The following is a 23,880-nucleotide window of genomic DNA, read 5'->3' as shown; positions in this document are numbered from 1 at the left end:
CCTCCCCTGACCTTCACCCAGGGGTGCACTGGGTCCTCTCCAGTTCCCTTTCCTATGTCATGGGCTGGAAACACCCCCAAGTGAGCTGAGGCAGGTGTAGGGCTCACCTCATTTGTCCCCATCTCTCAGGAATCACTGTCCCATGCTGCCTGGTGTCCAGTGCCTTGGAAGCCACTATTTCATCCATTTTTCTGGTTTTGTTTCACTTTTTGGTTGTTTCAAATGGGAGGGTGAATCCTCCATCTTAGCTGCTGGGAGTAATAGAAATGTCTGAAGTCTGAATTTGAATAATGGGCCACAGCCATCAGGATGGCCTCTATGAAAAAACAAACCCAAAGAACACAGAACAGAAAATAGTCCAAGAAACAAAACTCATTGAACTCGTGATCTGGTGATCCCACCTCTGAAGGTGCACCCAGGAGTATAAACACAGAGATACTCGCACCCCCATGTTCACAGCGGTGCTATTCACAGGAGCCAGGAGCTGGGAGCAGCCCAAACGTCCAGGTGATGGACAACCAAGATGTGGCCCATATGACAGAATATCGTTCAGCCTTGCAAAGGAAGAAAATCTGAACACCTGCTACACGTGGATGAGCCTTGAGTTCATTATGCTGAGTGAAATACTCCAGTTGCAAAAGGACAAATTCTGTAGGATTCCACTCACGTAAATGTGATGGCTCATTTCATGTGTCAAGTTGACTGGGCCATGGGGTACCCAGTATTAGGTCAAAGATTATTCTGAATGTTTCTGTGAGTGTTTTTTCTTTGGCTGAGATTAACATTCAAATCTGTAGACTGTAAAACAGATTGCCCTCCCTAATGTGGGTGGGCCTCGACCAATCAGCTGAAGGCTTGAATAGAACAAAAAGCCTGACACTTGCCCAAGTATGACAGATTTCTCCTGCCTGGCTGCCTTTGAACTGGGAGGTTGACACTTTCCTGCCTTCAGACTTGAAATGAACCTTGGCCCTTCCTATATCCCTGGACTACCAGCTCGCCCTGCACAGCTTGGACTTAGCCTCTGTAATTGCACGGGTCAATTCCTTATGCTAAATCTGTTCTTAAAAAAATTGTATATATGTGTGTGTGTGTGTGTGTGTGTGTGTGTGTGTGTGTGTATCTCCTATTGGTTCTGTTTCTCTGGAGAACCCTAATAAAGTGAGGTCCGTGGAGGAGTCAGATCTATACAGACAGAAAATAGAGGGTGGAGGCCAGGAGCTGGGGGTGGGTGGGATGGGGAGCATTTAATGGGGACAGTTTCCATGTGGAAAGATAGAAAGGTCTGTAGATGACGGTGGGGATGGCTGCACAATAATGTGAATGTGCTTAATGCCCCTGAATTGGACACTTAGAAATGGCTGACGTGGTAAATTTTATGTTAGTGTATTTTATGACAAACATTGAACTGAACACCCCCGCTGTGGGGCTTGAGGGGGATCACACCACACCATAGCCACAGTCAAGGGATTGGAAGCCCCCGTGGCTGCAGCCAGGACTGCCTGCTCCCGGGTCTGAAGCCAGCGCCCGGACAGGGGCTCCCCACCGAGGCCGGAGGACACCGTGCTCCCAGCAACGCTGAGACCCGGCCCAGCCCAGCTGGCCCCTTGCAGGCGGCAGATTCTCGGGCAGAGACCCCTGGGGCGGGCAGGGGTTCTGGCCCAGGCTCGGGCGTGGAGCCTCTCAGGCGAGCTCCCTGGGATGGGGGCCGTCGCCCTCTCGAGGGGCAGTCCACGTGTGATGCGCAGGTTCTCGTGGACAGAGGAACCACTTCTCAACTGAGGTCACTGCCCTCTACCCCTACACATCTTAAGCACCTTTAGGAAGAAGCAACAGGCAGGACCGCCCTGTACAGCTGCAGAGGTTGTCAGGGGAGTGTGCCCAGTCGTAAGTGTGCTGCCCTCGGGGACCCCAGTCCCGCCAGAGAGCTAGGGGGGTCGCTGTCTGCCCCAGACCAGCCTCTGGCCCTCTGGGAGGTCTGGCCCCGGCCCACACTGTGAAACATCGCCACCCAGTGGGCAGTGGGTAAAGTGCACGGGGTCTGGCCCCACCGGCTCATCTCCCAGCAGGATGGCTGTGGGACGCCCAGTGCTGGTGGACTCTACAGGCCAAGCACCCTTGGCCGCGGGTGCCCAGCTCAGCGGTGCTCAGAGGCTCTGCCCAGGGCCCACCCTGCCCCATCTCCTTCCTCTGGGCCTGGAAGAGACAGGTGTGGGCAACCTGTCCCTGAGCACTATGTCCCATGTCTGGGGTATGGGGCGTGGAGATGACTGCACGCCGAGATCCTGTCCCCAGTAACCCCCCAGCATGAAGGTGGGAGCCGAGTGTCACAGAAGACCCTTGCCCTTTTCCAGGGGTCTGGGCAGGTCTTGGGAGAGCGAGACACTGGAGCCAGGCACACAGGTCAGCAGACAGTGGGGACTGGCCATAGGGCCCCCCAGGACACCCCAGGTGCTTCCAGAGCAGCTTAGATAGGTGAGTCAGTGAGGAAGTCAGGAGGCCACAGTCAGCACAGCAGGGCCTCGGTGACACAGGACACTGGTGCTGCCCGTCTGTGGCCCCAGAGCATGTCCCACTTCTAGCTCAGCTGTAGGGCTGCCCACAGTGCCCAGCCAGCCCTGCTTAAGCCACAAGCCTGACCCCATTCAATGGGGGAAATGTGCCCAGCTGGGGCCAACGATGATGACAGACCTGGTCGGCCACAGCAGGCGGCAGGAGCCCGGGCTGGGCCTCACCCCTCCGACATGTGCGTCACGAGCACCAGCCAGGACCAGTGAGGACTCTCTTGCCAGATGCTGGGCCAAGCACTGCCCACGGAAGGGGCATGGCTGTCACCAATCTCAGTCAACACAGAGTCACATTCCAGGGCAGAGCCACACCTGAGCCCCGTGCTCCCTGGGATGCCAGCGCCTCCCCATCCACCGGCCCCACCCACCCAAAAGAGGAGCCTCAGGTTGTAGGGGCACAAGCCCAGGAGGCCTCTTCCACAGCTCTTCCTGCTCTGTGCAGACATGGGGGCCCTGCAGGGGCCTCTAGGTGCCTTCCTATAGCTGGTGTCCTCAGGACAGCCTGCATGACCACAGATGCCTGCGGGGTGGCTGCCCGGATGCTGGGGGAGCAGCGTCACTCCCCGACTCAGGTTTGGTGCTGGTGGACAGTCACTCCCAACTTTGGATTTAATATGCTGGGGAGACAGTTGTACCCCCAGTCCTGACAAGCCCCAGAGGACTGGCTGTATACCCCAACATCCCCACCTGCTCCTGTGTCCTCTGCAGTGGCAGGCAGGGAGTCTTGTGACTTTTACCTGGTGGGTGGAACAAATATCAGAGCAGCCTCCCCAAGCCAGGCCTCTGATGGCTCATGTGGCCTGGGGCCGAGGGCTCACCAGCCCCCTCCAGTGGCGGGGCAGTCCTCAGTCAAGTTTCATGCCACGGGGTTGGGGTTGGCGGAAGGTCCCAGAAGGCGAGTGTGAGGGGCTGCTGGGCCGGCTGCTCTGGGCCCCGCTGCCCAGCGTCCTGCAGGCCTGCTCTTGGGAGGCCGGGAGTGTGGACGGCTTCCTGCAGCCCCCACTGCTTCAGCCTCATCCTGACGCAGCACAGCCTCCTCCAGCGGAGGACAGCAGGGCCTGACAGCAGGCGCCGGGCAGCGGGCTGGCAGGATGACCAGCCACCCAGGCTGGGCTCCTCGAGGTTTCCTCTTCTGGACAACGGAGGCCACAGTGCCTGCCCCAGAGTGGTGGGAAGGATCCACAGGATGAGGTCCCTGTGCCCCTAGCCTCACAACCGACTGTGGGTCCATGTAGGTTAGCCTGTGGAGCCCCCACACCCACTGCCCGTGTCCACTTTCTTGAAGTTGTTCATCGAGGTGCACTTACATGTAAAGTGAATGTGTGAAGTGGACGTGCAGTGTGTGGGTGTGACAACTGTGCTTCCTAGGCAACCCTAGCCTGCCCTCTGTCCACACCTGCTCCTGTGCATCCCAGCAGCGAGGGCCAGGACCCGGCCACCCTGGGAATGCTGGGCCTTCCCTGGACCACACGGCCGCAGGGCAGGCAGAGGGGGACTCCGCCTCTCTCCGCGGCTCTCAGTCCAGAACGCCCCACCGCCCCCACCCAGTCCCTTGGGGAGTGGCTGTCACCCCCACCAGCCTCCCCTCGCCCCTGCACAGGGCCTTGTGAGGTGGCCAGGCCACAGGCAGGAAGGCGGGCGGAGAGGATGTTTCCGCCAGGGCCCTGCGGCCCGGCGAGTGCGGGCCCTGATAAGGGCGCATGTGGCCTGTTGCACGTCCGCCTTTTGTCCCTGGCTCCGGTCAGCCTTTCCTGCCAGGGCGGGGGGACTGAGCCCCGGGGGCCTCCTCCCCCCGCCTCCCCCTGCCCTTGCACTCTGAGGTCCTGGGGCCTGGGGGAGTTTGAGGCCCCAGGTGGCAGGGGCTCCAGCCTGGAGCCGGGAATCTGCACCAAGCTGCCCAGCTTCAGGCTTCCTTCCTGCTGGGCCCTGCTGAGGAAGCGGGAGGCGGTCCCCCCGCCCCCGCCCCGGCACAGACTCCTGTGGCTCAGTCCTCTCTCTTGGGCTCCCTTGGGGGCCAACACGGCCCGAGTCCCTGCTTAAGGCCCCAGGGAAGCCCTGGCTGGTCAAGCCCGAGTGCTGGCCCCTGGGGACCTGCCTCCCAGGCTGTTCCACCGGCCATCCATCCTAGAACGTCCACCATGAGCCCGATGTTGGGCGGGGGGGACCCCTAAGCACCGTCCTCACAGTGCCCACAGTGTCCACGACTCTGGGCCGCACAGCCGGTCTGGTGAGCCAGGCAGACAGGGGTCCCCACGAGCCCCAAAAGGGATCTCCCCCACCCCTGAACTCCAGGACCTGCCCTTGGCTGGGGACAGGGTGCCCCAGTCCTGAGGGTGGGCCGTGGGCCCCAAAGAGCTCTGAGCAGATGGAGCCCAGAGGGCTGGGGGCCACACCATGCCCCAGTGTCTGTTTCTGGAGCCCCCAGTGTGTGGGAGAGAGGGCCTGGCCTGGGGCACTCACCCTCCTGGGCTGGGGCCCCCTCAAATATGCCTCCACCTTGAGGGAGCCAAGCCCCACAGGCCCCCGTCCTCGGCAGGACCTGCTGGGCGGGACTTCAGGCCAGATGCTTGGGACGCACACCTGGGACATTGCGTGTGGAACAGCGCCATTGAGATATGAGTCACATACCTGCAGTTCACCCACTTAAAGTGTAAAACCCAGCGGGCTTTGGTATATTCCGTTATTAGTTCTTGTAAACTGCAACACACGTGTGAGATAGGCCATTTTCACCATTTCCAGCGCACATTCAGCGGCACTGGGGCATTCGCATTGCTGTGCAACTGCCCCCACGATCTGCTCCCAAACGGTCTCGTCTTCCCAAACCCAAACTCTGCATCCATACAGGCACCCCCTCCCCAACTCCCCTCGGCCCCTGGCCCCACTAACTTGTTTAGTTTCTATTTCCGTGGCTTTGCCTGTTCTGGATGCTTCATACAAATGGGATCACACATGTGGCATTTGGGGTCACCTCCTTCCTCAGCATGACGTTCCTGAGGTCCATCCACAGCCAGGTGCCCGTGCTTCGCTCCTCTTTCAGGCTGGGTGGTGCTTCCTTGTGTGGGTGGGCCATGTGCTGTTTATCCATTCGTCATCAGATGGGTACCTAGGCTGTTTCCACCTTCTGGTTATTGTGAATAATAATAGTGGGCTGTGAGCGCCCACACACCTGAGTCCCTGCTTGCACACCCAGCAGTGGTGGGGCTGGACCACATGGCGATTCTGTTTACGTTTTGGGAAGCTGTGGGCCCCTTCTCTTGAAGGGCATTTTCATACCTGTGGTCCACCTGGACTGTGGAATCTCACTCCACTGTGGGCAGGAACACCTCCCAGACCCACACACAGCACGGAACCCTCCAGGGCAGTGGCTGAGTGCAGGGCACCACTGTGTGCTGGCAGGAAGGCAAATCTCCCAGGTGGCAGAGGGCGAGGCAGAGGCAGAGTGACCGCAGGGCAGTGGTGGGGTGGATGTGCCCAGCGGTTGATCCTGGTGTGGGGCTCACACCACAGAGCACGTTGGCCAAACCATGAAGCCGCCCCCTTCATCTGGTGGGGGCGCCCACGTCGGGGGCTGTGCGTGGGCTGGGGGCCGGGGGCCGGGAGCACTCCTGTACCTTCCTCTCAGGGCTGCTGCGGACCTCCAGCTGCTCTACAAATAAGGTCTGTTTTAAAAACACACGTGTCTTATTGTAGGATTGACCACAACTTGGACCTCAGCAAAGCTGACTTCAGGGATGAACCTGTTCCCGTCTGCCATGGCCACCTTGCTGGGAGCCGCTCTGCCATCCCCCCTGATTGCACCCCGCTAAATGGTGGGGTACTGTGGGCACAGAATAGCCCCTTGAAAACACCAGGCTGTGTCACTGGAGGTGCGGTGGCATCTCTTTATTCTTCTATGCATGAAACCCAACTGGCTCTTTCAAAATGAGCATATGTTACTTCACAGCCTGGCCAATGCGTGAAAAAATCTAATTTTGGAATAGAGAAAGCAGTGTAAATAAGTGGGACCTTCCTGTCCTTCCCTAGCCACAGGCCACCGGCTTCTCTGCCTCTCTGGCTCCCAGGTGGAAACCTCGTCACCAGCCCACCCTCCCTAGCCCACGTCCTTCCGTCCTCCCTAGAAAATGGGGGGTGAGGGGAACTGAAGGCACTGGGGGCTGGGACGCCCTGTGCCTCCTGAGCCAGAGCCAGTAAAACCTGATCATCACTGATTATGCTCCTGGGCCCCAGCACTTGGCTCCCTGAACCCAGGGGTGTCTCTTGGGGGGGGCTCATGCCCCACCCTGAACACAGTGGGGTGGGCCCTGGCTGTGACGGCCGCCCCTAGCCTGCTTCCGGACCACTCTGCTGGCTCAGTCCTCGTGGGCAGGTCCATGGTCAGCCCAGAGACAGCAGGACAGCAGGGCCACCCACCCGATGGGGCTGGTGCTCAGGGAGCCTTCCCACTTCTTCCAGGGCTATGCATGCTCTACCCGGACTGCAGCCTGCATGAGGTGCTTCCGGCCATTGTCCGGAGCAGAGGTTGGCTCAGGATGCTGTGATCCCCAGACCTGACTGTGCTGGTGTGGGCTTGGGGACATCTTGGCTGAGAGGCATCTGGGCCAGGATGGTTCTGTGTCATCAGCATTGATCCTTCAGCCTGGGCGCCTGCCCAGAAGCCGCACACAATTCCTGCTGGCCCAGGGAGGGGCCTGCCTGCATCCCCGTCCTCCCCAGGGAAGGGTGCAGGGCCGTCTCACATGGCCACACTTGGGTGCAGGTGGGGAATGCTGAGCAGAACACAGCCCAGCTCAGACCCCGGTGCTGCTTCTCTCCCCAAATGGGGTGGGGGTGCCACTGTCCTGGCCCTGGTCTCACTGGCCCGGGAGCAGGGACAGAGTGGGAAGTGGGCACCTCGCAGGGGCTCCAGGGCCAAGTCCAGCACATTCAAGGGAGGGACAGGCTACTGCGGGGTCTAGATTTGACCCCAGCTCAAAGTCTGCATATAAGGGACGGCCCACAGGCTGCGGGACGTCCTATGAGGGCATCATGGAGCCTTGGTTTAGCTCTGAGCCTGGTCCTAAGGGGGCCACAAACTCCAGCTCCTGGGCACGCCTTTCCTGTTCTATTCAGGGTCCTGGCAGGGTCGGGAGCAGCCCTCGCAGCTTTCCTGGGGCTGGGCAGGGGCAGCGTGATCAGAAGCCCTCAGCTTGGCAGGTAGAATGGGGCCCCACAAAGGACCCCATACCCTACGCCCAGGTGTGCACCTGAGAGGCGTGAACAGCCACATCTTGAAAGCAAGTGTTCACAGCAGCTAAAAAGCAGAGACAGCTCAAATGTCTATCAGCGCAGGGATGTGAGCCGTGGCCCACCACACAGCTGGCATAGTTCTTGGCCCTGAAAAGGGGCCACTCTGACACATGCTGCGTGCATGACCCTCAAAACCGTGATGCTCAGGGAAGGAAGTCAGACCCGAAAGACCACAGAGTACGGGACCCACTGAGGCGAAAGTCCACACCAGGCAAATCCAGAGACAGCGCAGGCTGGTGGTTGCCAGGGGCCAGGAGGGAGGCCTTTGGGATGGCAGCAGCTGAAGGGCGTGGGTTTCTTTTACTATGATCAAAATGTTCTGAGATTGGAGGTGAGGATGGCCGCTCAGCTCTGGATTGCACCCTTTAAATGGGTGGGTCGTGTGGCGTGTGAATTACATCTCCGCAAAGCTGCTACATTAAATAAAAAAGAAATCATGGGCTGACCCTGGTCCTCACTGGCCCTCTCCCCGCAGCCACCCCCATCGCCCCGGAGCCCTGCCAGGTCATCAGCTCGGGTGGCAGAGCTGGGCTGGCACCCCTCCTGCTTTAGCTTATTTGTGCCTTTGGTGGCCTTTGGCCTGGTTTCCAGGGCCGGGTGGGGGGTCCTCTGTCCACTGCACAGGTGCGCCTCTCCCACCGTGCTCCGTTCCCACGCCCATGGCCCCCAGGCCACACTCTTCTCTCTGGGCCTCAGTTCACCCCAAGGGGAAAGGAGGACGCAGCTAGATGGCCCCCGAGACCCCGGGAGCCCTGACACCCCTGGACCCAGGTGGCCCTCACGCCACGCCCTCAACAACTGGCCATTTGAGCTCTTCATCTGGGAAGAAGCAATTCACGCCTGCCGAGCACATTGGGCAGAGGTCAGCTGCGCCCCCACCCTGGCCCCTTGACGCAGTTCCCCTTCCCCTCCGGAGGGGGTTTCTATTGTTCTGGCGGCCTGGCTCCCCATCGCCCCGCACACTCGCTTCCTGTTTCCTGGCTGAGAGGAAGCAGAGATTTCTGGCCGTGCAGCAGATGCGGCCTCTCCCCCACCCCCACCTTTTTCTCTTTACATTTTTAAAGCTATTAAAAAATAATGATAATACCAGGTGAGCATGGACCGGGACGGCTGGAGGCCCTACATGGGGCTCTGTGCCTGGGGAGGTCATGGGCCCCGTTGAGAATCCGGACGGAGCTGTGGACACCTCCTACCCCCAACCCTGGGACAGGCCCTGGCACAAGCTGCCCACCATGGTGGAGTCTAAACACCTCTGGGTCCTCCCCAGGGCTCCCCGGCCCTCTGCACCCCGATCTGACACAGGGTGGCTCATGTCCCCAAACTCACTGGAGCCGACCCTGCAAGAGAGATGGATTCCCAGTGGTGACATGCTGACCCCAGGCAGGGGACTCTCCTGCCCTGCCAGCAGCCCTCTGGCCTCCACTGACCCCTGGGATGATGGATGGGCAGTCACAACGGGTGCTGCCTGGGGATGGGGGACCAGCTCATCTGTGCCCCTGCCCCTGCCCACTGCCCCCCACACAGGTGGCAGTGCTACGGCTCTGGGTCCGAGGTCAGGCTCTCCAGTGACAGTCTGTGACCCTGAGAAGTCAGTCCTGCTCCATACACGGGTCACATGGAGGTGTCAGCCTTGAGGGCTGGTGGGGCCTGGCAGGGAGCCACACGTGTACACAGCGCCCGCGGGGCCACTGCTGCCTGTCTGGTGTCGGCACCTTCTCACACAGGCCTCAGGCAGCCGGCTCCCAGCTCTCACTCAGCGGGCAGGAGGGGAAGGGACAGGATGGCTGGACCACTGCCCACCTCCAATAACCTGCCCCCCTTCGCGGGAACTTCCCTGTCCCACTGGGAGATAAAGTGTTTTTTCCCTCCAGGTGAACGACCGCCCCATCTGCCAGGCTGGGCAAATTGCAGCCCGACCGTGAGTGGGGCCCAGTCCAGCGTGTCAGGCGGGTGCTCCCAGGGGGCGGGGGTGACATCCACGGCCCGCAGGAGCCTAGATCCCACCCAGACCAGGCCGGACGCTGGGACAAAACTGGGCCATGGGGCTCAGGACCTTGGGGGCCCCGATAAAATGAGTCTTTCCCCAAGGAAGAAATCTATTGTTTAAAAACAAACAAGATTTTCTTCATCTGCCTACACTAAAGAAATAGTAAAACAGCAAAGCTACTGAAAAGTGATCAGAATGCCTTAAATACCAGGCCACCACATTTGAGAGAGAGTCAGGGCAGCCAGCAGCCCTGTGCTGCTGGTGGGGGGACGTCTCCCTTCTCGTGCCACCCCAGGGACCAGTGATTCCTCCAGGACGGCCGCAGCCGTGGGGTGGGAGAGGCCGGCAGGCAGAGCTGTCCCGTGAGAGTCAGGTCCGCGGCTCCTGGGGAGTGGCAGCCGGGCCCTGCCTCCCTGCCGGAGCGCCATTCCACGGGCACGCTCACCGGGTGACCATGCACAGCTCTCTACAAAGTTCTCGCTGCTCTATGTATTTTTGTTGCGCTGGGGGCTCCTGCTCAGCCCCTCACCACCCTTTGCACACCTGCTAGGGGCCAGCTCTGTTCAGGAGTGAGCGAGACCGACAAGACCCTGACCACCGCTGTGGAGCTCAAGCCGTGGGTGGGGGTGTCAGGCTGCGAGGGCAAGGTCACATGGTCTGATGTCGCCCTTCACAAAGCTCCCTGAGAACTGGTGGGGGGCCGGGCAGGGGTGCCCAGCAGGCCAAGGAGGAGCTCATCCGGCAGGAAACACAGCAGCCTGGACCAGGAAGGGGCAGTGGCAGAAGGGACGTGCTCTGGAGGCAGAGCCTATGGGGACCTGCCGGGAGTCAAGGATGGGGGAAGTCGGTGTCCTGGGCCTCTGCTGAGCTTCAGTGGACGCACAGCAGGAAGGTGGTCGTGGCTGCATGGCGGTCCCAGGAAGCAGGGCCAGGGGCCAGTGAGGAGAAGGAGCCAAGGGACCCCGAGGGTCTCCGGTGCCCAGGCCTTGGCCTCCACACCCAGGGCTCCCACTTCCCACCGGCCAATCCTGGCGGACTCCTTCCCCCAGTTTCATGAGCAGTGTGTGTGGCGTCCAACACAGGGCCCTTCTAACAAACATGTGAGGCAGGAGTCGCTGGGCGGTGGGGGCGGTGGGCAGTGGTGGACAGCTGAAGCCCCACACTAACTGGACACACCCCCTTCTCCCTGCCAGACCTCTTGCTGCCTTGGGGATATGGCCCAACTCAGGTGTGGACAGCTCACCTGGCCCAGGGGTACCACTTCCCTGGTCACTGGGCCAGGGCATCCCTTGGAGGTTCAGCACATCTAGCGTGAAGCTGTAGTGGACAGAGCCATCCTATCCTGAGTCCGGCTGGCTGCTCCAGGGGTAAACAGGAAACCCATCTCTCCCCTGCTCTGTGCTCCGTTCTTTCCTGCCTGCAGCCCTGCTCACACGCCACGCCTGGTGCCCTCTGCGTCGCACCGCCTGAGATGCCCACACTGGCCTCTGCTGGGGCTTGGTCTACCCTCTCCTGGGGCTGCAGAGGCCAAAAACGCAGCAGTGAGGGGTCCCAGGAGGACCCCAGAGGCCGTGGCTGACCTCTGCCACACCCCACCACCTGACCAGCCTGACCTGGGAAGGTAAGGCAGCGAGATCCCTTTCCAATCAACTTCAGAATGTTCACAGGCAGGCCAGGAGGCAGCCCTACTGACCACGGGGCAGATGGGGGACCTGAGGCCAGCGTGGGCACAGCCGTCTGCAGTAGGAAGCAAAGCTGAGACCAGCTTCTTGACCCCAACCAGAACCTTGGACCCCATGCCCAAAGCTGGCCAGGCACCTGTCCCAGGGCTCTGAGTGGACACCCAATGTGGACAGCCTGGACAGCCAGGGCATGCCCTGTCCTCAGGGGATGCAGGCCTAGGTCAGAGGCGCAGCTGGCTCCTTCCAAAGCTGAGTCTGTGCAGGCAGGACCCCGAACAGGAGCAATCGGAGGGATAGGAGAGGCTGCCGGGCGGAGAGGAGCGGTGGGGGATCTCTGGACTCTGCCTCTGTTGAGCCCCTCCAGCCTGGGGCATAGGGTGAGCTCCACCTGCCTCAGCACTCCCCTGGGGTGGACCCATGGGGCAGAAAGCGTGCCTCAACCCTCTCAAGGCCCCTGGGACCTCCTGGAGTCCAAAAGGGTGTGAGCACCCACCTTTGTCCTCCACCCCGCTTCGGGGCAGCCTCCCTGTCCATGACATGCCCTGGCTTAGGGCGGGACCCCCCACCTCCCGCACCTGCCGCAGGCTCTGGGGATCGGAGCCTAGAGGAGGCAGTAAGGACTCGGATATGGGTCAGGGCAAGGCCGGTCCCTTGGGGCCCTCTACCAAGGCTCCTTTCTTTGGACTGGTTCAGATCTCCACCCAGTGAGGGGCTGGGGCAGGGCAGAGCTTGTTAGGAAGAGATCATGGGGCGGTGGGAGACCCGCACATCTAGCGGGCATCAGATGGGCCAGGGTCCACCCTGGCTGGCACCCAGGAGCTGACGCGGAGAAGACTGGCACTGGAGGACCCTGGGCTCAGCTGTCTCCTCTCTCAGCCTGTGACCCACCTCTGGGAATCTTTCCAGAGAATTCCCTAACACGCCCGTGCTGGGGCGGGGGTGGGGGTGGGGCGGCCTGTTAACCCATTCACATAGCCTGCTAATCAGCTGCTCCCAACCTCATCCCAGCCCCTGGCAGGGGTGATAGTCTGATGACTGGGGTGCAGCCCAATGAGGAGGCATGAGGAGGAACTGGGGCTCACTGAGAGCAGACAGGAAGGGAGGAAGGGGCTGCTCCCGTCCTGGTGCCTCCCACCTCTGTCTGCCTCACCGCACCTGGGGCGAGTGAGTCTCTTCCCACTGCTGGGCCTTAGAGTCCCTCTGTCCGCACACAGGCAGCCCTGAAGTCTGCTGGTTCTTCCGCCCAGGGGCGTGGAGCCGGGCCCTGGGCCTGGGGTCTGGGTGATGGGGGCAAAGCCCAGCTTGGCCCCCACACTGTAGTGAGCACACTCGTCAGGGCACCCCGCCTTTCTGGGCCGTGGGGCCCCGCAGGGACTGTGAGCGGGCTGACTGCGGGGCCACTGTGGGCTGGTGGGGAAGGATGGGGAGTTGGGGGACTCTGCCTGCCAGCTCTAGCCGTGGGGCAGGGGCTCTTCCAGAAGGAGGGCCCCGCAGGCCCCACTAATCACGCTTGAGGGCAGGAGCTTCGACTGTCACAGCGTTGGTGGCTGGCACCTCTCTTGTCCCCATGGAATAAACGGGGACACTGAGGCCCAGAGAAGCGAAGCCCCTGGGCCTGAGCACAGCCCGGTGCTCAGGCAGAGCCTGCCCTGGCCCTGGGGTGGGGAGAGAGCTGGCTCCTGTGAACACCGAGACCTACCAGCCGGTGGGCGAGGCCGCTCTCCTGTGCGCAGCGTTCTGGTGGGGAATTTCCCAAGCTGCCTGGCTTCCCTCCGGGCCAGGACACCCAAGCAGGTGGGGCTGGAAGGAGGGAAGGGCTATGGGCGTGCAGGGCTAGAGACATGAGGGTGTCCCAGGCTGTGGGCAGCTGGGGATGACCCAGAGCGGGGCTCGCATCCCGAGGACCGTGGGGCTGGTGCAGCATGGCCTCGCTCCCGCAGGGCCCTTGGCACATGTGTGGTCTGGGTGTGTCCTCAGCAGCTGCCCGGCTGCCCTGGGCACCTACCCACCATCACAGGGACTGATGCTTGGGGGCCTCCCGAGGAGACTGAGGGGCCCTGGGGCTGGGGCTGGGGTGCTGGCCAACCCGAGGGAGGACCTATTTCGGCCACCTAAAGGCCACCTGCATTCCTGCATGTCCGCCTCCTAGAGGAGGCCTGCAACTGAGCGGGAGGCTACCCTCCCGGGGCCCCCCCAGCTACACTGGGCCCCAGGGACCCACGGAATGGGCTGTTCTCGGCCACCCAGCCTACCTTGCCCATTCCCAGGTCTCTTCTGGGGGCCCACTGGGCCAGGCCCCTGCAGGCTCTCAGGCTGTGGCAGAGCCCTGGGGGAGGGCCCAGGGGCACAGAATGAACAGTCCCTTCTGTGGATCACTAACACGGTCTGGTGGCCCTGGGGCACTGGGGAGGCCTTGGGCCCAGCCGTGTCAGCCACCCCACTGGAACCAGCCAGGACCCAGGGTCACCGGCTGGGCCTGAGCCGGGTCTCCGGCTGCTTCAGGGTTAGACTCTCAGGTCCCAGGAGGCAGCTCCCCACCACCGCCGGCAGCTCAGCCAGGCCCCTCCCTGGAAGGCCCCCCACTGCCCTGGGCCTCCTGTTTGTTCGCTGACAGATCCCCGTTATCAGTGGAGAACACACACAGGAAGTCCGGTCGGGAAGGGCCCATCCCAGTCCCGATTTACTCGGGATGGAGCATAAAAAGCCGCCCTTCCTCGCCCCGGGAGGAGGCTCCCTGCCCCGAGAGGCTGTCACAAATGGTCGAGATGGAGGCTCCAGCAGACAGGCCAGGCGGGTGGCCTCGGGAGGCGCCTGGGGTGGCCAGCCCAGGGCAGGGTCCACTCCTGGCCGGGGAAGCAGCAGTGGTAGCCATGGCCAAACCCAGGCCTGGGCAGCATCAGGTATGGCATGGGTGGCCTGGGAGGGGCAGGGAGCTGGCAGAGAGGGTGAGCACCCCCTGGCCCCCACTGACCCACTGACCGCAGCACCTGTTGGCTGGGCATGCACTTGGGCCGGCTCTGCATGCTGCTCTCCCGCCGCCATCTCATGTCCCTCCCTGCTGGTGCCATCCCCACTGTGTGGGACACGAAGGTCCCTCGGCTGGGGGTGCCTGCTGATGGGTGGCCCAGTCTGGACTGAGTCTGGCCTGCCCTGGGTGGCCCAGCAGCCGCTGGGATCCCTGGAAGGAGCCAGACACTGCCACATCCTCCCCGCAGCACGCGACCCTCCGGCCCCACTCTCTTCCCTGGAGAGGCCCCTGGGGCCAGCTCGCCCCTCCTGAGACCCAGCTGTCCCAAGGGCATCCGCCAGGCGGAGGAGCACTCCAAAGGGGGGTGATGGAGGGCCTCCACCGAGGTGATCGGCCGCAGGGGGAGGAACCCAAAGCCAACTCTGAGTCGGGGTGAGCATGAATGCCAGGGGAGCATGAATGCCAGGACCAGGAGGAGCCCCCCACCTGGCTGGACTGGCTTGGTGTGGTGCAGTGAGGGCTCATCAGCCCGCCTCAGACCCTGGGGAGCACGCTTTCTGCCCACCTCCCAGAGTGGCCCAAGTCCCTGCTCAAACGGCCTGAGCCCCCATTGTCTCCTGGCCACACCAGCAGTCCAAGCGGAAGGCCCATTTTCCAGATGCGGAAGCAGCAGGTGAGGACCAGCTGACCCAGCAACCCCAGCCACCTCTTTCTGCTCAGTCAGGAGGCCACAGGCTGGTCACAGGGTCAAGTGACCACAGCTTCAGGGACAGGATGGGGGCAGGGGACAGGCAGAGAAGCTCTCCCTCCAAGTCCCCCAGGCTCAGCTCTTAACTCTTCACTGTCTGGGGCTGGGTGAGGGCTGCCTGCTTGGGTGTAGGAGCTACTGAGGTCCCCAGTGGCAGGAGCCCCCCCACAGTTACAGGCAGCAGCTGTCCACCTGCCTGAGGGCATCTGCCCAGGGCTTCCGAGGCCCCTGGGTCAGGGCAGCGGCTGAAGAATGGCAGGAAGGGGAGGTTTTGTTCTGGGGGCTTCTGTCTAGGCACCTGGGTCCCCTCCCTTCCTGCAGCTCCAGGGCACCCCAAATAGGCCTGGCTGGATGCCCCCACAGCTACGGGCTCTGCAAGGTCCCCCCCTTCTCCCATGAACCTGCAGGCCCACCCCCCAGGCTCTGCAGAGGGACTTTGGCCTTTACACACAGCAGCTTTTCCAGCCTCAGTGTCCGGGGCCCGAGGCAGGAGGTAATAGCCCCATTTGGCAGATGGGAAACTCCTGTGTATCCGCAGGCTGAGGATGCGAGCCTCAGATCAGAAGGGCCCATTTGGCTGAGGCCATCATGGGGCTGAAGGTCTTAAGGCCAGGGGCAAGCCGAGGTCCCACAGCAGTATCAAGGCTGGCCCTGGCCCCCTTCACCTCCCTGGAAGTCAGGGTGACCGAGGCTGTGTGCTAACCCACACCGTGTCTCTGACTTGCAGACCCACAAAGGGCAGGTGGCACAAAGGAGGCATGGGTGGCCCCCCCCACCTGGAAAAGCAGCAACTCCCAGTGTCCAGGGGATGACACAGCCCCCGTCTCTAGGTAAGTCCCTTAGCAAGCCCCAGATGCTCTGTGTCTGGGAATGTTTTACATGCGCACACATGCGCGCACACACGCACGCACACTTAGGTGGCCAGGCCTGGCCTCAGATTCCAGGGCAGAAACTGCCCAGATAGGCAGGCCCAGCGTCCCACACAGGGTGACTGCCGTGACCACACCAGTGACAGGGCTCCTGGGCAGGACGCGCCTGCACCTGGGCCCCGTGCTGGCGCTGCCTCCTGGTGGCATCTCAGCTCCTGACCACTGTGTCAGGTGGGGCTACTTGGGCTCACCTCAGAAACGCAGAAATGAAGCCCCAGAGGGGAGAGGTGACAGGACCAGGAGTTGGCAGCGCTAACTGCGGGATTGGGGGCACTCCCTGAGGGCCTGAGGGACAAAGGGTCCCTGCAGGTGCCCTAACCTGGCACACTGGTCGGGAGGGAGGCCTGGCATCGCAGCGAGGGCCCAGCTGGGCTCTGCCACAGCTCTGGATGTGTCTCCTGGGAGGACCGCCTAGGGGCTTATGATGTTCACCCCACGTGGGGCTGCCAGGCCGGCGTCGCCGTTAGCCAGCCCCTGGTGCCTCGTGAGCCTGCCACCCGGCTGTGATGGCCGTCCCCGGGGGATGGTACGCAGCCTGGGGGGCTGGGAGCCGGCCACCCGCGGCCCCTGTGGCTCCCCAAGCGGCCTGCGGCTCCTGGCCGGCCGTCCCAGTCCTGCGTCCCCCGCCGGCGCGCGCCCTGCCGCGAGGACTCGGAGCGGCTCGGGAGGGGCGGCGCCGCCGAGAGGCGGATCGTGCGTCAGGAGCCCCGTATTCCAGCTGATTCACTGCCCGGCCGGGAGGCGCCGGCCGCCCCGTGCCTCAGTTTCCCCATCTGCGCAGCGGGGACGGGCGGGCGGGGCGGGGCCGCTGTGGACTGGCGAGGGGCTCGGAGCCCACCCTGGCGGGGGCGGGGCCGGGCGGGGCCGGGCGGACGGGGCGGGCGGACGGGCGGGGCCGGGGCCCCTCGGCGCGGCGGCGGCGGCGCGTGCGCGCCCGGAGCGGGCGGTGAGTGCGGAGGAGCGGGGCGCCGGGCGGGGGCGCGGGGGCCGCCGAGGCGGGGACTGCTCGCCGTTGGGGCTGGGGGCGGGGGTCGGGGCCTCGCCAGGCGCGGAGCGACCGCGTGGAGCCGAGAGGTGAGCGGGCCGGAGGCGCAGACGCTGCCGCGCGGGCGCCCGACCCCCAGCCCGGGCCCTGGTCCTGCGGCTGGGTCCGGAGAATGGGCCCAGCGGCCCTGGGAAAGGGCGCCCCCTGCCGGTGCCGGGTGACCGGGCCGGGCGGCGCGGGGGTCGGGGTGGGGGCGCCACGGCCCCTCCGCCGCCTTGCGGGCCCTGCGGGTCCTCCTGGGCCTGACTCAGGGCCTCGGAGGCCCCGGACCCCGTGTCACCCCTCCCTCCCACCCCCCGCGGAGCCGGCCGTGCAGAGGGAAGGGGAGGCGTGGGGTGGGCTGCCGAGAGGGCGCATCCCCGTGAGTCAGACTTGTCGTCTCAGCCAGCCTGTCCCGACTGCCGGGGTCCTAACGTCCAGAGCACCCCTCCTGGTGGCAGGGGGGCCCAGGGCCAATGCCCCGCAGCGGAGCCGAGACCCCCCTCTGCGGACCCAGCCTCCCCGGGTAGGGGCTGCGGGGCTGCAGCCCGGGCAGGTGCAGGGAAGGTGGTGGGCAGGGTTCATGCTGACATTCGGAGGGCACCGGACATTATTGCTGACCAACCTGGGGTCACGGCAGCCAACTCCCGCCCTGGCTCCCTGCTCCAGCAGGGCTGTAACCCCAAAGGGAAATGAGATTTTGCCAGCCCAGCACAGGCTGGGCAGCGCCACTGGCTTCCTCCGGCCTAGGGGAAAAGCATGACTTTCAAAAATTGAGTCTCCTTTTTTTAAGGCACCAGTGTCTCCAGCCTTCAGTAAGTAGGGAAGGTGCGGGGGTGGCTTACATCTGCATGAGATGAACGTCCCCCAGGTGCCCAGTGCTGTGAGCCCAGGGTCCAGGCAGCCCTGGCCTGCCCGGCCAACCTCCTGAGCCCGCCGACCCACTTCTGACTCTGCAGGGCCCCTTCTCAATGCCCCTGTCCCCACCTTTTCAATTCTTGCCTGGATCGCCAGGCCTGCCCCCTAACTCTGTGCTCCACCCAGGGTCCACCCCCGGAGTGCATCTTCTCAAGCCAGCTCTGACTGGCAGGACGTGCTTCTGCCCAGAAACTGCTGAAAAGCACCCCTCTGCCCCCAGACTAAGTCCCAACACCCCTTGCCCTCCCATCACAGGCCTCCTCCGGCTGCTTTCCCACCCTGCCCAGGGCCATGAGATGTAGTGGTCAAGTGACCGTGTGGACTAGGCATGGCATCACTGTCCCCTTCACCATTGAGGGCTCCAGAATTGTTCGTAGTGGTCATTGTTTATGGGATTGACCATCAGAGCCAGAGGAGGGGCTTCCAAGACCCTAATAGTGTGCTTGCAGAAACTGAGCCCCAGAGAAGGGGACAACCTTACCCTCGCTTCGCCCCCAGCACTTACAAGTTCAGCCTCCTCCTGTGCCGGTTCCTGCTGGGGGCCCTGCAGGGCCAGGCCAGCCCACCTCAGGGGAACCCGGCCCCTTGGGGGCCTTGGGTGGGATACCCAGAGCATGGAGCAGGACGCACATTTGGACAGCAGCCCCCCCACCAAGACTGAACCCCCCTCCAGTTCTCAGGGCATGTTGCGGACCATTAATTCTGGGCTAGGGTTTCTCACGTTCCCAGGAATCCTCTCTCAGCCTCCCTGGTCCCTGTCCACAGCCAGGGCAGAATGGCGCTTGGCTCCACTGGCATGTGGGGGACTGCTCTGGTTGCCCCCGCCAGGTGGGTGCCCAGTGAGGCTGCCGTTCTGGGAGCCCTGGACCCAACAGGTTCAGTCCCCAGTGGAGGAGTGGCCCCTTCTAAATGCAGGTCCCCGCTCTGAGGATGGCCGTCAGGGCTCCTGGATGCCAAGTGCCTGAACCCTGGATGGGCTCCCCTGCTGCCCCCGTGGCTGGCTCCCCATTTGGGAGAGGGGACACTGAAGGCCAGAATGGCTGAGCCAGCTGGGCTGGGTCCCTGCCCTGCTCACTAACACCCCGTTTGTGGACTGAGATCAGGGTACAAACTGGGCCCCCACCTTCCCAAGTGAACTTTCCAGGAGCCGGAGAGGCCATCAGGGCTCATCCAGACAAAGCCAGTGGGGTCCAGATGCCCCTTGCCCCACTTCCATTCCTGGCCTGGACGTTGTGGCCCTTCTGTGGTCCCTGGGCAGGCTGCCTGTGGCTGGTGAGGGGCTGGCCTCGCAAGCTGAAGCAGGTTGGGTAAGGGAAGAGTTGGCACCCCACTCTTGGAGCTGTCCCCCTGGCAGGAGGCTGTGATGTAAGGTCCTCAAAGAGTGGCTGAGTGGGTACCGTGGAGCCAGAGGCACAGCCTCCCGGGGGCGCAGACTCGAGGGGGCATCATGCTTTGCCTGCAGGCCACCTTGAGAAGGCTGTCCCGCCAGGAGACACGGGCCATGTGGGGCCCCCGGAAGCTGCTTCTGCTGTGGTGCCTGGTGCTGGCAGCAGGGGGCACAGAGCACATCTACCGGCCTGGGTGAGCCAGGGTTGGGCCTCTAGGTGCCAGGGCAGTGCGGGTGGGTGGCCGGGGGCCCTCGGAGCCTCCCCAGAGCAGCCCTAATGCTTGCGGGTGCTGCAGCTCTTCCTTGAGGCGTTTGCTGAGCGCCCTTTCCAAGGTGACCCTGGGAAACCCTTTCCCCAGGTTCCCGCTCCCTTGGGTTCTAGGGCTGGAAGGACGCAGGCTCTGGGAGCCTCTGGCTGACCCCCGCCCCTGCCTCTGCAGCCGCAGGGTGTGTGCCATCGGGGTCCCCAGGGGCCCCTTGTCTGAGTCCTTCGCACAGCGTGTGTACCAGCCCTTCCTCACCACCTGTGACGGGCACCGAGCCTGCAGTACTTACCGGTGAGCCCCGCCCACACAGGGCCCCCATCTGCTACTCCAGGCCTGGGGCCCTGGAGGGCAGGTCATCCTGAATGGGAAACCGAGGCCCAGAGAGGTCAAAGAACCTGCGGAGGCCGCGCTGAGTGGGTGGCTGTCCTCGTCTGGCTCCCTGCAAGGGCACCCAGGGCATCTGCTCCCCACCCTCACTTTCAGGAGGGTTGCCCATCATGCCTACTCCCTTCCACTTTTGGGGCACTTAGTCCCTGCCTGGCATTGCAGGTTACAAGCTCTTATCCACTCGGGCTGATGCCTACCTCCCTGACACCTCAGTCATCCTGCTCCTGCTTTTGGGACTACAGTGGGCACCCCTCTCCCCGTGACAGCCCCCAACAGTCATAGATGGCAACAATACCCCCGAAATGCTCTGGACATCAGAGCAGCTTAACTGCCAGTGGGAGGGGTGTGTCTCCTTTTCTCAGCTACAGTAATGTGCCTTTAAAAGGTTTTATTTTGTGAGGTTCTCAAAAGGCGTCCCTGGTGGGACATCCCTTACCCCCCGCTGAGAAGGTAGAGGGCAGGGGACAGTGTGGGTGGGGCCCAAGCTGGGGCCCTGAGGCGCATGCCCGGTGTGGGGCAGGGCCTCATGCCTGTGCGCCTGCGGCTCAGCCTTCTTTCCCCAGCCAGAAACGTGCCGACATTTTGCGAAGCAAGAGCTGGCCAAAGGGTGGGGGGTAAAGCCCTGATGAGGGCGCCCCACCCTGCCTGCATGGGGAAGGGAGCCTAGAAGTCGGGATTTCAGAAGTTCCCAGGGGCTCCTGAACCAGCAGTCTGAGCCCTGGGCTGGGAGAGCGCCCTCGGGTGGGGAGGGAAGGCAGGTAAAGAACTCCAGGGGGCAGCTGGCCCTGCTGCGGGCCTGGCAAGCCCCTTCCCTCAGGGTCTAGATCCGCCTCCCCTAGAGTAGGAAGCCTGACCGGGCTGGCATGTCTGGGTACAGGGGTCACCTCTGCCACACACAGCTGGGGTTTCCTGACAAGCCTCGGGGTCCCCACTCAACACCACAGTATGGAGCAGGGTCTCTGGGGACATACATGAGTGGGGTAATGGCTTACCTGGCTTCTGGAGGGCGTGGGGACCAAGCCAGCCTGGAAGGTGGTTGGATGGGGAGGACAGGGGGTGTGTTACTCAGCATGTCTGTAGAACGCTTGGTATGGGCCCAGGAGACCTACCGGGCCACCCAGAGGTGCACCCCTATCTGAAGTGCCCCCACACCCGCAGGACCATCTACAGGACTGCCTACCGCCGCAGCCCCGGGGCAGCCCCCGCCAGGCCTCGCTACGCCTGCTGCCCTGGCTGGAAGAGGAGCAGCGGGCTCCCGGGGGCCTGTGGGGCAGGTGAGGGCATCCGGCGCTGCACTGCTGATGGCTAACACGGCAGCCTGGGCAGGGGGGCCTCCCTGCTGCATGGCTGCCACCCCACGGGGGCCCTCCCGAGCTGGTGACAGGCCTTCCCATCCCCACAGCGATATGCCAGCCACCCTGCCAGAATGGAGGGAGCTGCGTCCGGCCCGGCCGCTGCCATTGCCCTGCAGGATGGCGGGGCAGCACCTGCCAGACAGGTGAGGCCGGGTCCTGCTGTCCCAGAGGGGAAGGGCCCTCCGGGCACTGCTCGGGGGCCCCTTACAGGAGCTCTTGAGTGCCAGTGAGTCACCACTGCCCGCCTGATGCCCCTTCCCCGATCCCACAGATGTGGACGAATGCAGCGCTGGGGGAGGCACCTGTCCCCAGCGCTGCGTCAACACCGTGGGCAGTTACTGGTGCCGGTGTCCGGAGGGGCACAGCCCAGCTGCGGACGGGACGCTCCGCTCGCCCAGGAGAGGGACTCCCAGGGTGGCCCCAAGCCCCAGGACAGGTAACTTCCCTGCTTGCCCCTGGCCCCTGCTCCTGCACCTGGGGAGACGGGCAGGTGGGGGCAGGGCACGCTGGCGGCCTTACCCTATAGCTCTGCAATGACCTCTCGGTGGGAGGACCGCCAGGGCCCAGAATCGGGGGAGAGGCTCCCCACCACAGCGGGGCTGACGGGTGGGGCCCTGGCACCGAGGAAGGATGGGGGTGGTTTCTCAAGGGCACTTCAGGGAGGGCTGTGGTGGCGGCTGGGGGCTCATCTTATTAGCCCAGAGAGTGGAGGGACGTCCCTACCCAGGGGTCTGTCCATGTGCCGCCGGGCAGCCTGGAGACACCGCACCTCGCTGGCGACGGGACATTATTACTTTTGGTACGCGCTGTGACACTTCAAACTCGTACCGTGAGTAATAATGCGCCGTCGGCAGCCCAGCACCGAGAGCGCGGCACGGACCTTGGCTTAGCCAGCACAGTGGGGACCCGGCACCCAGGGGCCGTGGAGCCGGGCTGCGTCCACAGGGCCACCCCCAGACCTCCGGGCCGGCCTTGGTGGACAGCCGGGGCCCAGAATCGGGCAGGGGGCTCACAACAGTGGGAGCTCGATCCCCAGTCCCCAGGACTGTGCCCCCCACCCGCAGCAGACTGGGACCTGTTGGGGTAAGGGACCAGCCCGGGTGTGGGGACCCTGGTCCCGACTCAGCACCGGGGTCTCCCCAGGGGTGGACGGCCAGGTGGAGGAGGAAGTGCAGAGGCTGCGGTCAAGAGTGGACCTGCTGGAGCAGGTGAGGCCTTGGCTGGGGCCCTCTTGTCCCCTGGGGTAGTTGTGGGGTTCAGTGGGGTGCCCTGGGGAGGGAGTCTCCGTGACGGGCAGAGGGATGACGACTAGGACCCCCCAGGAGAAGAGGGCTGCGCTCAGTCCCACCCCTAGGGCCCTACAGAGCCTGACCCCAGGTCCAGCCCACCCCACACTGTTCCTCTAGCCTCCCCATGAGGCCACTGGCCTGATGACCCCCCGGAATCTCTGGGGCACCCTTCCTGGCTCCTCTGGCCTGGGAGCGCAGGCCTTGGGGGCCGTCCGCCAGGCTGGCCTGCGTGGGGTCCGACTGAGCCCGCCCTCCCCGGGCTCTCCCGATGCGGAGCCTCCCTCTGGTGGACATCCTGGGGCCTGCAGCCAGAGCCGGGTGGGGTTAGCGGAGCCTCTCCGTCCGCAGCAGGTGTCCGTCCTTAAAGCCGGGTGGGGCCGTCTCACAGGCCCTTCCCCACCCCCGGCCCTCTGCCCGCCCCAGAAGCTGCAGCTGGTGCTGGCCCCGCTGCACAGCCTGGCCTCGCGGGCCCTGGAGCACGGGCTCCCGGACCCTGGCAGCCTGCTGGCCCACTCCTTCCAGCAGCTGGACCGCATCGACTCTCTGAGCGAGCAGATCTCCTTCCTGGAGGAGCAGCTGGGGTCCTGTGAGTGCCGCGGCCCCCACCCCCAGAGGCCAGAGGGAAGGCCAGGCCGCCACAGGCCGAGGGGGCAGATCTGGCTGGGCTGGAAGGTGGCGAGGAGCAATGACCTCTGACCTCAAGCCCAACCCACCTGCAGGTTCCTGCGGGAAGGAGCTGTGACCGGCCTGGCCCGGGCCCCTGGCGTCGGCTCCCAGCAGCCCATGGACTCTGTCTCCTCGCCTCCCCCGACTGTGGGGACTGTGAGCCAAGCAGGGGAGGGCGCCCCACCTCTCCTTAACCCGAGGGGTCCCTGCACAGGGCAGAGTGGGGTGCGGGTCCTCCACGGTGTGAATGCCGTCGCCCCCAGCTCTGGGGGAAGGTACGAGGGCTCCCTGCCCCGAGCTGGTCACTGGTGAGCATGGGGGGGACTTCTGATCTTTGCTGGAGTAAAATCAGAGTTCAGGAGCACTGTGTCTGTGGATGGATTTGGGGGGCGATCTGAGGCTGACAGGGCCTCCCCCAGCC

At 63.7% G+C, this 23,880-nt stretch overlaps 1 protein-coding gene across 20 annotated transcripts; it reads left to right on the top strand.

Annotated features, from left to right (window-relative positions):
- The first annotated feature begins 11,284 nt into the window (after positions 1–11,284).
- Positions 11,285–23,820, top strand: EGFL7 (EGF like domain multiple 7). Of its 20 annotated transcripts, none has more exons than XM_057499222.1 (10): positions 14,240–14,422; positions 15,121–15,163; positions 15,966–16,068; positions 19,572–19,690; positions 19,856–20,053; positions 21,552–21,647; positions 21,776–21,940; positions 22,648–22,712; positions 23,217–23,379; positions 23,513–23,820. In XM_057499222.1, the coding sequence occupies exons 4-10, from the start codon at positions 19,611–19,613 to the stop codon at positions 23,769–23,771; spliced, it is 1,026 nt and encodes a 341-aa protein (XP_057355205.1). In that variant the 5' UTR covers positions 14,240–14,422; positions 15,121–15,163; positions 15,966–16,068; positions 19,572–19,610; the 3' UTR covers positions 23,772–23,820. The 20 variants fall into 20 exon arrangements, with proteins under 20 accessions (XP_057355207.1, XP_057355205.1, XP_057355202.1 ...); XM_057499219.1 differs by having other exon boundaries at positions 14,738–15,163; XM_057499220.1 differs by having other exon boundaries at positions 14,240–14,922.
- Positions 23,821–23,880: the final 60 nt, after the last annotated feature.

The sequence above is a fragment of the Manis pentadactyla genome, chromosome 3 (genome assembly GCF_030020395.1).
Source record: "Manis pentadactyla isolate mManPen7 chromosome 3, mManPen7.hap1, whole genome shotgun sequence".
NCBI classification, from domain to species: Eukaryota; Metazoa; Chordata; class Mammalia; order Pholidota; family Manidae; genus Manis; species Manis pentadactyla.
Note: the sequence above shows the minus strand (reverse complement) of the source record. Positions and strands in the feature narration are given on the sequence as shown.